Source organism: Aptenodytes patagonicus, chromosome 3 (genome assembly GCF_965638725.1).
Source record: "Aptenodytes patagonicus chromosome 3, bAptPat1.pri.cur, whole genome shotgun sequence".
Classification (NCBI taxonomy): domain Eukaryota; kingdom Metazoa; phylum Chordata; class Aves; order Sphenisciformes; family Spheniscidae; genus Aptenodytes; species Aptenodytes patagonicus.
This window is the reverse complement of record NC_134951.1, coordinates 78147720-78160275: the sequence shown is the minus strand read 5'-3', so window position 1 is coordinate 78160275 and position 12556 is coordinate 78147720. Positions and strand designations below refer to the sequence as shown.

At 42.4% G+C, this 12556-nt stretch overlaps 1 protein-coding gene across 2 annotated transcripts in view; it reads right to left on the bottom strand.

Moving 5' to 3' along the window:
* Positions 1 to 12556, bottom strand: part of FNDC1 (fibronectin type III domain containing 1) — a 47052-nt gene that overhangs the window by 25165 nt on the left and 9331 nt on the right. The window contains exons 6-10 of one of the 2 annotated variants that reach the window (XM_076333924.1): positions 12271 to 12459; positions 9060 to 11417; positions 7142 to 7263; positions 5242 to 5353; positions 3891 to 4271 (exon numbers count right to left, since the gene is read on the bottom strand). In XM_076333924.1, coding sequence (XP_076190039.1) covers positions 3891 to 4271; positions 5242 to 5353; positions 7142 to 7263; positions 9060 to 11417; positions 12271 to 12459 — 3162 coding nt within the window. The remainder of the gene's footprint in view (positions 1 to 3890; positions 4272 to 5241; positions 5354 to 7141; positions 7264 to 9059; positions 11418 to 12270; positions 12460 to 12556) is intronic. The other variant, XM_076333925.1, reaches the window with a different exon arrangement.

Here is a 12556-nt window from a genome sequence, read left to right as displayed (position 1 = left end):
TCATAGAATAGTTTGGGTTGGAAAGGACCTCTAAAGGTCATCTAGTCCAACCCCCCTGCCATGGGCAGGGACATCTTCAACTAGATCAGGTTGCTCAGAGCCCCGGCCAACCTGACCTGGAATGTTTCCAGGGATGGGGCATCCACCACCTCTCTGGGCAACCTGTGCCAGTGTTTCACCACCCTCAGCGCAAAAAATTTCTCCCTTATATCTAGTCTAAATCTACCCCCCTGTAGTTTAAAGCCATTCCCCCTTGTCCTGTCACAAGAGGCCCTGCTAAAAAGTTTGCCCCCATCTTTTTTATAAGCCCCCTTTAAGTACTGATAGGCTGATAAGTACTGATTAAGTACTGATAATACAAACAATGCAAAATTTCAACTGCCAATGTCAAATAGTTCACAAATATAATCTGAATGCTACATTTTCATTTTGCAGGTATTTTATTTAGAACCAACAATTATTGTACAAGACTGATTTTTTTTCTACTACAGTAAGTTTATTTTAAATACACAGTAGTGATTTTAATGCCAAAATAAGCTTTGAAAACACAGGAAATGGGTTAATTCTTGCCAGACTTTCATATAGCAAAATCTGACATTTTCTCACGGTAGACTTCTGCAGCCACTCTTCAGGATGTCATCCACTTGGAAGCCACTTGACTTCTCTGAGGGTAGTCAGTGACAAAGTAGATCCTTTGCCGAATTCTGCAGATCTTCTCACCACAGTTGGCCAGCATCAACCAATGTCTATAATATAAGCACTTACCTTTGACTACATCCAAGTAAACAAGAGGCTCAGATATGCAGAAATTTGAAGTCCTTTGTGGGCAGATTTCAACTCATTCACACTTATTAGCTAGTCAGCCTTTGGCCTACGTATGATCCAGCAAAAACAAATTTTATCTTCTATTTTTGTACTTGTTCAGTCTCTTCTACTTCACTGTCTGTGCTTCTTTAGCATTAGCTGTGGCATGGCAATGATAGGGGTATTTCCCAAAAGACCTCTCACTTTATAATTATCTGTATGTACACCAGCTGCAGTTCTCCAGCTTGCTCCATCTCTTCACTGCAGCTCTTCAGTGAACCCTGCCTGCACTAAATGAGGCTAAGCCTTGCTGTGACCGCTTGCCATAGTCTTTTGGCATCTGTAAGGACAGTGGGCTGTGCAACCATCACTGGATTTCAGCACACGTAACACGTGGTTAAGACTCCACCTTTTTTTTTCCTTGTGAGTTCATGAAAAAAGTTCAGCTGATTTCAGTGATAAATCACGCTTGTGTGGCCAAACTCCTTCTTGAAAGTTAAGGACTGCTGAATCTAGTGAAATGTTGACAATAAATTCTGCTGGGTTGAGCAAAAATCCTGCCAGAGAGTAAGCGAATTTGCTAAAGCTTAAATAGAACATTTGGTGGTGGGTTTTGGCGCTTGCAGCCCCTGGCTGTTTGTGAGCAAAGCACTTAGCAACAAATATCAAGCTTTGGCAGAAAAGTATTTCATTAAATGATCTGGAGTATTTTAAAGACTCAGATTAAAGGGAAAGACAACATAAAAATATGATTTGGAAATGGTCAAAGGAAAACTGCATTAAATGTTTTTGATAGTTCAAGTAGTAGTTGTTTATCCCTCTTGAAATAGACACTGCACTTGTTAAACAAAAGCAGCCATCATTAAATAAATACCACAAAGATGCTTTCTTTCCAAGCAAGTTCCTCTGTGGAACAGGCAGGTTGTTTTGCTGCGTTTGTCAAATGTTGAGGCAGGTCACCAGGATGGGGAAAAAAAAAAAAAAAAAAGAGAAGATCAAGAAAATCCTAATAATTACTCTTCAGAGAAACTTTCATAATTGCCAGGTAGGGACTAATATTGCTCAAGCTATATAGCAGGTAAGAAGTAGAAATCCAGCACCATCTTGTCCTTTCAGTCTTCCACTGTCATGCGTTTGCAGACATACTGTTGAAATGCCAGACAGTTTAGGAGTGACTTAGGGCCATTCTCATTGAACACGCAGCCTGTGTAAAAAACTAGTTTTCATTCATGCCTCCAACAAAGTTCAAGGATTCAGCAAGCCCATCTGATAGAAGGCAAAAAAACCAAGCAGAATGTTTTTAAATGTTCATAAAATCACATGAAAATTCCCCAGCCCACAACTCTGCTAAAAATAATACTGCAAAGCTTTTTCTTGTTCAGCTTCTGGAGCCTACGCTCAGATTAACCCAGTTGTATTTCATGATCTCTTACTGTTCTTATAATATTATTCTCCGAAGAGGTCCTTCACATATCAAATAACACAGGCCAAAGAGAGGAAACATTACAGGATATAAGCAACATTTAAGGTAAGCAAAGGGAGCTGGTGGGAGCGGGAGGGACTCTAACTCTACCAAAAATCATGGTTCCCTTTAGGCAACTTTGAAAATACCAGGGTGACCATATATAACAATATTTGTAACACTTTTGTAAATACAATTAAGAACAATGAAATCACCAAAGGGAAAACCAAAAATCCTCAAAGAAATATTTAACGATGATGGTCATTTTTATATACATAGGTTTGTGTGTGTATATGTTTGTGTGTGCATATGTACATATGCAAGCACGCTTCTATAAATACACACTGTCAAACATGGGGCTAATTGTTAGATAAATATTAACACTATGAATCATTGCAATTCCACCTGTACAAGGCACTAACATCTCTGACTCATTACTTACCCCGGGCAGCTGGTAAGGGAATTTTCAGTCTTCTGCTTCTGAGATCCTTTCCAAAGATGCCATCCTTAGACTCACTGTGAGTTGCTGAAGCCACATCTTTCCATATCTCTGCACTCTTCAAAGCGATAGTTCAGCTTCCTAGGCCATGGTTACACGACCTACTTGTAAATCTACTTTGGCTTCAGAAATACAGGTGTATGGGGGAAAGGTAAGGGGGTTTCATTACTCATTAAAACTGGCTGCTGCAGTTGGCAGACGTCTGACTGCCAACCTGTTGTTTAGGTTATGGCCGTGCTGCTACTGCCCATTTGTAGACTGAGTTGGGGATTACCTACAAATGGAATGGATAACGACTACCAAGGTGCTCCCTGATCTGGTTTTGCAAAATAAGCAGCTAACTGGTTTGCAATGCACCATTCAGGTGATGAAAGGGTAAAACGCAGTAGGAACAGGCTCAACGCCCAAAGACTCTAGCGCATTTATATTTGTTTACTTTGGATTTCAGTTTGGCACCACATCCTAAGCTTGTATAACTGCAACAGGGAAGTAATGACATGCACCGACACTGTTTTATATTTTCAGATGAGAAAGAAATTAGTGTACAACTCTCTGCCTTCTCTGTGCAGAGCCAGGGTTGTCTTTTCCCAGCTTCATCCGCGCTGTGCTACATTGCTGCTAGACAATCTCTATCTCCGAGGGCTGGCAAGAGAACAAGAATCTCATTTTGCAAAAGCTGGTTCCACCATGGCTCAAAAGAGAGACTTTTCAGAATTTATTGTGACAAATGAACACAAAATAGACAAAATGTATAGTGCCTTCAGGTCCTTCCCTAGCCTGAACTGGAGTGAGGACTTCCTTGTATGTGAGTGCTTTTACCATAAAACTACTGCCTATACTTGTGCTCACGTGCGTGAGTATATGTGACAAGACTGGATCCAATACAAGGTAAGAATTTTGCTGAAATTGACGTATTTCCACAAAAAACTTCAGCTTTGGGGAAAGGTGACATTTTCCAGTGAAAAACCATTTAACACCCAAAGCCTTCTTCAGCCGCTCTAATCTCAGCTCCTCCCTTATCACATGGACCAAAATCTTCAGAGGCAGATTCCTTCCCACATGTGTGTAACTGCGCTGTACAAACAGCATAACCAAAGAAGTTCAAACAGCACAAAAGGAAGTTACCTTCTGCATTGCACTCTGGCAGGCCATCAAACCCCAACAGCAAGTTGCCCTCATCATCATACTCTCCATAGGTGCCTGGAGGACAGGTTGGGGGTGGTTTCTGAGTGGGTGGTTCAGTGGTGGTTGGTTCAGGAGTGGTGGTGGTAGTTGTAGCAACAGTTGTTGTAGTGGTTGTAGTAGTTGTTGTTGTAGTTGTTGGGGGTATTGTTGTAGTAGTAGTTGAGGGAGTGGTTGTTTTCTTAATCATTTCAAGACCAATCAGAGGTTTCCCTCCAAGGCTTATTATTGGTTTATCTTGTGCATTTGCTACAGGTTTACTAAATCTGCCATGTCCAAACAAGGGTAATCCATCAGGACTCACCATTGGGGCACCCTTTTCATCTAGGAGAGAGACAAAACCAAAAAAATCTCACCATTAATCCATTTCAGGCTTATAGCGTGGTATTTATCAAGAGTAGATACCACAAGAACACTGAGAGTGTGATTACAGCCCCCTGTAACTAAGCTGACAGAGAAGAAGGTTGTTATCTAGGAAAGAGCCATGGCTAACAAAGCTGGAAAATGGTTCAGAAGAACCTCAGATAAACCACAGTGGTGTTCACTTTTATCAGCTATTTGATAAACACTTCTTGGGAAGACTGCAGGGAGGTTTCACTTCAGAATCACAACGTGCAGACAGTGCCTGTATTTAATCTGTCAGTCGCGTAGCTGTTGATGAAAGGTATGAAGAATCCATATTCTGCTTCCTAATGTCAAACATGTGCAAGGAAAAACTGGGATGAGCTGGTGAGAGGCTGCCACTACAGATAAACTTTTGTGCCAAATTCTGGATACTGCAAATATTCATAGTAACCAGTTTAATAGCAGGCACTAAATTTGCATTCAAGAGATCTATACAGGTGGACTGATATGCAAACAGCAGTGTTTTCACAGATCACACACAGGGTTTTTTACTATTTGTGGTCAGTTTCAGAAGAAAAAATAAAATAATCACATACATATGGCTGGTAGAGTGCCAGTGGTGGGGAATTATTATTTCTATGTATACAAAGATATAAAACAAACATCAATCCTTATTCTGGCTCAGTTCTGCAGTGCTTTCTAATGCTGATACAAGTGAGATGGACTTGGGTGATTCTTGCTGCCTCATACTCTGGAGCCCCACAGGATGCCCCAAAGCCTCCCCAGGTCCTGCAATGTGCTGACTACCTGAGGGAGACCTGCGGTACAAGCAACTCCAAATGGCTTGCACGGGGTCTGGGGATGCCTGAAGCATTCAACAGCTCAAAGACTTGTACCATGTGCACAAAAACTGTAGATTTTTTTCTGTAAGAAAGAAGGTGTCACTTACCAACAATTGTACGTCCATCACCTCCTAATTTCACTCGGAGAGGGTTGCCTTGGGAATCTTGGAGGTATTTTCCTTCAACATTTAACACTAGCCCTCGGTCAAGATCTACAATCTAAAAGCAATAGATGGACTCAAGTTTAGCTAACATAAGAGGAGGTGAAATGAAATTTCACAGCAACAGAAATCCTGGGGAAATTCAGATGCGAAGTGTGATGTTCAGGAATAGCTACAACACCCACAGACTTTTAAAAGTGAGTCACTGATTGTATAGTAATCACTGAAAAATCACTGCTGAAGAAAGCAAATACCCAGGAGCTGGGCTCCAGAGTTGCACAACAACCATATTCATATCGCCTACTGTAGCTCTCACGTGTAAAGGAGCAACTCCCTTGATTTTCTTGGGCTGCGCAACTCCTAAGGTGGATTCCTGTAATACTGATTTGAGTATGACCCTGAGACCTTTTGAAGACAGGATTTAAAAGTATGTCTACTAATCAAAAAAAAAAAGAAAAATTAAACTAGTTAATTTAGATTGAAATGGTAGTGAAAACAAAGTAGCTAAGATTTTAATTGGGGTAGGAGACTGAAGAAAAGCCTCTGTCTCATAAAACAAATCTGTCTGAGAGCTTGGATTGAATTCAAGAGGTAACTGCAATTAAAATCCAGTCCTAGTTGCTATTTCAATCCAAAATAGCTGACCTGTATGCTGTTTTAACCTGAGGTAACAGACACTGAGCCACAGAACACAAAAATGCAAAAGGTGTTAAGTGCTGGGAGGAAACGGAGAAGAGGATGTAAGCAGCAGTTCCAGGTTGGCAAGACAGACTTACATTTGGTGCTGGGGAAAAGACTGTAGAAGGAGGGACAGTAGATCATGAGATCAGTCTCTGAAGCCCTCCAGGCCCCAGACGTTGACATAGATCCTCTTGCTTTACAAGGTGTTCGTCCTGCTTGCAGCAAAGCCCTCCTCTCACGGGGTAGAGAGAGACAGCCCACAGCCTCCCAAGGACCTTTCTAGCCCACTTTCTGGAGTCTATTTAAAGGGCTTTGGGCATGCTTTTCAAAATGCCTCCCTTGAATGTGACACACCTGATGCACCTTTTTATGCTCCTCTAATGCAAACGGTAAGATTGGAGCGGCCGTAAAACAAATGTCTTATGTGTCATGCCGTGTGTGAGCAGCTCTACTGACGCCAGGGAGGCTGGTCACAGTCTCCTCCTGCTCAGCACTTGGGCAAACACGCAGGAAACACCAGTTCCTTCCCTGCATTAGCTGGTTATAAACTCACTGGAAAGGATTTTAAAAGACAAGATCTGGGCATGTAGGCACCTAGTGGGGCTTTCCTATCAATGGTATCTGAGCTCTTCTGAAAATACCGCTGGAAACATGTCTGTACAAATGGCAAAATGCTTAAAAAGATACCTACGTATGTGCATTTAAAGCATTGTGACACTTACGGAGTAACTTTACGTTTCGATACCCTTGCTGATGAGCTTCTCCCTAGAGCGTGAGTCTGGGAGAAGCATTGCTGAACATGTCTTTCACACCAGCTATCCCGGGCAGTCCCCACTCACACTGCACAGCAGACAAGTCCTGAGTCACTGGGGAGCCTAAGTCCCATTGACTTTGAGGAAAAAATGTTTCACTAAATTTATGGGAGTAATGCTATAGTTGAAAATTCAAGCCATCAGGCTTTAAATCAGACATTTAAAATGTTCAAATAATGAAGTGCAGAATTTGTCATTAGATTTCAATGGAACAGTGGAAACTAGATCACTAAGTAAAGCCTCACTTTACAGCTTCGCTGACTGAGGGCGCTGTTCTCCTTTCTTTTCTTAATGAAAATGTACATACAATAAAAGGCCAAAGCATCTTGAATTTGGAGAGAAGGTCACCCTACCCACTTTGTTCCTTGAGGGCCATTGATTACTCTCTGTCCATTTGGTTTTCCATTATTACCAGGTATTATTTTTCCATTTCCATTTCCATTTTTCGTTGTAAGATTAGGTCTGCCATTGTAACCTGAAACAGAGAAGAAAACACACTATTCTGAAAAAAGCTGTGCAACCTACAAAACACATTTTAAAATGCAAAGAAATGCATTTTCTGACCAATCTGGACATAAACGAGAGCAGAAAGAGCCCTCACCACACTCGGTAAACCAGGCATTTAATTTCCGCTTGGAGCAACTGTTGTGACACTGTCAGATCCCCGCAGCTGACACAAGCATCCGAAATGGTTTCTTCTGAAGAGGTTAAACACTCATGTTTTGTTTCTACCATGTTTATTTCGTCTCTTTATTCCCTCCTGTTTTTTTAAGAAAGCAGAGCAACATTTCTAGATGGCACTACAACCATTGAAATGTTTGTGATCTTTGTAAACATTTGAGGAGTGAGGTGAGGGAAGAAACCATTATTAAACACAACCACTTGTTCAATCCTATCCTTATACAAAGCTGTAGTGATGAACTGCAAGGAGAGGGGATGGGAATTACCTCCTTTTTTTTTTTAACCTGTAAAAGGAAGGACTCTCCTTCTCTAGCTGAAGAAACACTGCTACACAGAGGCACACTCAGCTCAGAAGTGGAGAAGCAGTGGCACTGAGCTGCAGGCGCCCCAACTCAGAAAGGGCAGCAATTTTCACATCCTAGCTCAGAGACTTGCCTCCAGAAAAATATATATGAAAATATATACATATATTAACTGGAAAAAAAAAAAGTATTAACTGAACACTCCTCGGCTATTAACTTCCCAATTGCATGGGTAGCAGTAAGCTGGTATACAACCTCCACAGAGAAATCTGTTATTCTTTCATGCCATGCATCTCATCCACTGTGGTATTATTTAAGGTCCACTCCCATCTTAAAGCTCTGCAAGCTGGTGGACCTCTACAGAACATTGAGTCTGACTAAAGCATAGCAAATACAACAGCCCAGCTGCATGGTCCTCACTGTATAACAGTGAGGCCACATTAAACAAAACATTGTTATCTACATATAGCATAGAAGGTATTTACTAAAACAATCAGGTCACCCAATACTATTTTGGATGTCCATGCATTGGAGGGAAAAAACATATTTCTACCTAGCAAAGTCACGGAGACTGTCTGGGATTCTCCATAGGTGACATGGGGAATCAATAGATGACACACCTTGACGTGTAGTGGACCCTTTGTTCCACTACCCAGGATCAGCAGATATTCTGCCAGAAAGCAAGCCTCTAACATTTGGGGTAAATCACAGCCATAAAGGTATTAGAGGGCCTGACTGTGATGTGAGCAGTCCTCAACAGGAATGTGCAACCCTGAGCTGTCACTTAGAAAAAAGAGGAAAACGGCTTAAAAATTAATTAAAGAAAACATAGAATGCCAGCACAGCATGAGGAAACACCTTACTGCCTAGGCTTGGGCAAGGTAGCACTATATGATCTACAAAAGCCTTTTAATAATCCATATGATGAGCAATATACCTGAGAGGTTGTCATATTCTGAGTACAAATGTGCTTTCAATGAGTATTCAGTGAAGTCATTGCTCAATAAGGAACATAGCCCTTTTTCCAGTTTAGTACCTAACTCCATCATCTCCTCTGTGGATCATGGGATCCTGTGCAGATCAGACCACTGGACCAAACGTCTGGGGCACCGCATTACACCGATTAGGCAATGTCCTCAAGAACTGGGCTCCCTGAGAACCACCAAAATAAAAAGTAATACATTATACTAAATAACTGAACCTACATTCTGATGGAGGACTTTTCATCTAACTGCTGATCTTAGGAAAAACGCAATTCAGTGAGATTACTACAACAAAGAGAAGATACCTTGTCTATAAGGAGGTCTAACAAATTGCCGTTGGGAAAGGCTCCGTAGCCTGGAGTTCAATAGTCGCTGGCGAGGGGACAAAGTGGAAGAAGAAACCGTTGGAGAAACAGTGTGTGTGGTGGTAGATGCAGAAGAACGTGGCCAGACAAAGCTTGGTTTAGATGGGGTATGCTTGTTAAAGGACTGAGTAATCCGTGACGTTATGGCAGAGCTTCCTGGTGATTCGGGAGAAGATATTTTTAATGTTGGAGTTTTCTCCTTCTCTTCCTCTTCAGAGCTTACTTTGTGAGGTAGGAGAGTGTCCATAGATTTCCTTTTATTGCTAGTAGTGTCATCATATGTGTTTTTGTTACCTCTAGAAACAGAAGGGGACCATTTTGCCGGCAAAGATGTGGGCTTCTCTTCCATTTCTTTCTGATCATACTCACTGTAATAATCTTCCTCTTCATTAGAAACTGACTGACGAGATTTAGATGAAGAGGAGGAATGAACTTTTCGAGGAAGTTCAGCTTTGGACATTTTTGAGGGCAACAGGCCATATTTTTTTTCTGTTTGGGACACCGTTCTTGTAGCGACCCTTGAGCGAGTAGGTAATGAAGGACGAGCTTTTCTCGAAGAAGTGGATGACAACCTTGGATTATACTGGTTGTCTTTTGCTGTATCACTGGCAGAACTGGAGTCTAGCTGAGCAAGTTTCGGTTTGTAGGAAGGTATCTGAGAACCTGGCTGCTGTTGCTTTGATAAAGATGAACTTGAGCTTGCCTGAGAGAAAGACGCAGGTAATCCCCTAGAAGAGGACACCTCTTTCGGAAACACAGAGCGGCTGCTTGCTCTGTCACTGCCTTCTGCTACATCCTCATCATCATCTTCCTGCACTTCTTCGTTACTCTGGGATGAGACGTGAGACGGGAGGCGCCGGCCCCTTGAATGCAGTAAGGAAGGACTGGTTTGCGCCCTCTGTGGAGCCTCTGAGTGGGAGGTCTTCTCCAATGGAAGATGAGAGGGGAACATCTTTTTAGGCAAAGATACACTTGGTTGTGATCGAGCAAGCATTTCTTTTACCTCTCGACTGTCCTGCTCTTCAGGCTTATGTTTGGAAAGAGAAGACTGCAAAAGAGAATGCTTTTCTGGAGCAGCCACTCGACTTTGTTGTTCTTCTGAGTCAGAGCGGGGTGACTTTTCACCGTGTGTCTCTCTGAGGTGAGAATCAGAATCGACCTGAGGATTTTTTCTCTTGGAATAGATTGCTGAAGAAGACTGCCTGGAAGAGGGTACAGGAGGAAATAAGGGGTTTGCATCTTGTGAGTCCTCCCTATAACTCCTGTCAACATCCTTGGCACTGGTGGAGGAGCGAGAGTGAGGTGAAGTGTGACCAGAAACAGCAGACCTCGATGAGACTGCCACCGCAGCTAATTTCGAATCCTTCCACGTGCGAGAACTGGAGCCTGACGGAAGCCTTGTTTGCTGTGACCTAGAACTGGGCTGTCCTGCTCTGTCCTCTGCTTCTTCACTGTCAAACTCATTATGGCTATCACGAGCACGGGAATCTGCTGATTTGGAAGAGGGTTGATGTGAACGACCTAGAGAGCCAGACCTACTGGGATGGCTTGGGACAACCTCATGAGAGACAGCAGACTGCCGATTTGATGGCAAAGCCAGGCGACTAGGCTCTGAAGTTTTAGAAGACACTTTCACCAGCATGGGGTCTGGCTTTACTTTCACATTACCCGCAAGATCATTATTTTTGGCGGGCAGAGGATGGGAAGAGGTTTTAGAAGGCACATTAGTGTTGCTTTGCCTCAGTTGCTTTGTTTCAATATCTGTGTGTTTAGGAACAGATGAGGCAGAAGAGTGTTGTGCTGATGATGGTAACAGTGCTGGTGGCTCACGTTTCTCTGTGCTTGTCTGCTGTGACACCTCTGATGTATGGGTTCGAACCGAGGTCCTCCTTGAGGCAAGGACAGGGTGGACTGTCCGACTAGGGGACAAGGGTCTAACATTCCTCCTCTGATCCTGGGCTTTTGGTGGTGTCGTTGGAACTTCTTGGGATGAATCGCGATCATCTGTCACCTCAGTGGATTGGAGATCAGGTTCCAGCTCTCCTGTCTTTCTAGAAGGTAACTGAGATTTACTTAGGACCCCTCGAGTCAAGATTTTATTTTTATATTCAGAAAGAAGACTCTTTTTATCACTAACATTAGGTGAACGAACAGATGACTGCTTAGAGGAAAGCGATGGCTGGACTTTTGAAGAAACAGAAGTTTGAGAAGGAGATGAGCCAGCATTCCCAGTTTTTTTAGCCTCTGAATTATCTTCAAGATTTGTTTGTTGCTGAGCAACTGGATCCTCATGAGCAGCTGGGGGGAAAAAAAAAAAGTGTTTATTCACAACAATAGAAGCACAAAAAACTGACCAAGAGAAGAAACCAGCCAGGTAGCAAGAACAAAACAACTTATGAGAATATGAGACAATAATTATTTCTGTATTAACCAGTCCATGGAGTCTGGCTGAGTAAGTTTTGGTTTGTAGAAAGGTACCTATGTGGAATTGTTGTAGCTTGGGTAAAACTTAAAGCAATTAAAATCAAATATCTAAAGGCAGGGACTGCAATATCCTATCAGTGGAACCGAATCTTCAGCAGAGCTTAGTCATGTTGATGGCATGGTGCTGCATTATCCCATCTGAGGCTGTGGCCCACATTTTTAGTTAACTCAGCAAATCCTCCCTCCCCACAACAGCATCTTTTTGGCAAGAAGCAAACACAAGCAGTAGTATTTGAGTAAGCCACTCTAACTGACTTTCAAGAGCAGGAGTTGTCAGGAATAGTCAACCAAAGACCCAAAGCATTGTATTCTTTGGCCTTTGGATTAAAAGAGCACATAGTTTTCATGCAGGAAAGAGAGTATGGTATGCATTTATTATATTAATTTATTATATGTTTATTTATTATATGCATATATTATATTATATTATATATGTTAAAATGTCCATAAAATGTCCTTTTACATGCTGCAGAGTGACAACTGCTTATCTACAAGCATCTCCTTGGACAATATAGTGATGAAAAGAGCTAACAGAAACAGTATTAAGGAAGTAAAATCCCACGGGTTAGATGGAGTGCAGAGGAAGCTAAGTCAGTAAGAATTAACATAACTGGGACCAAGGCAAGAATGGGTGGACTACGCAATCGGTGTATGGCTTGGTGCTCACCTGCTGGGATGGCGACACTGAAGGCTTTAGACTGAGGACCTGGTCCCCTCCTGTTTGCTGCACGAATTTTGAAAATATAGCGCTCCCCAGCCTGCAGACCATCTATTATGGCTGATGTTGTAGCTCCAGAGTAGGTGATGGACTTTGCTCCAAATGGCTTGAGAGCCGGGGCGTATGAAAGAATGTATTCTGAAATGATTTGGCAGACGGTTGGAAGGAGGAAACTGAAAACAGTCCTGTTTCCAGCGGACAGACTGTATGGGTAGGATGAATTAGAACGTGCATT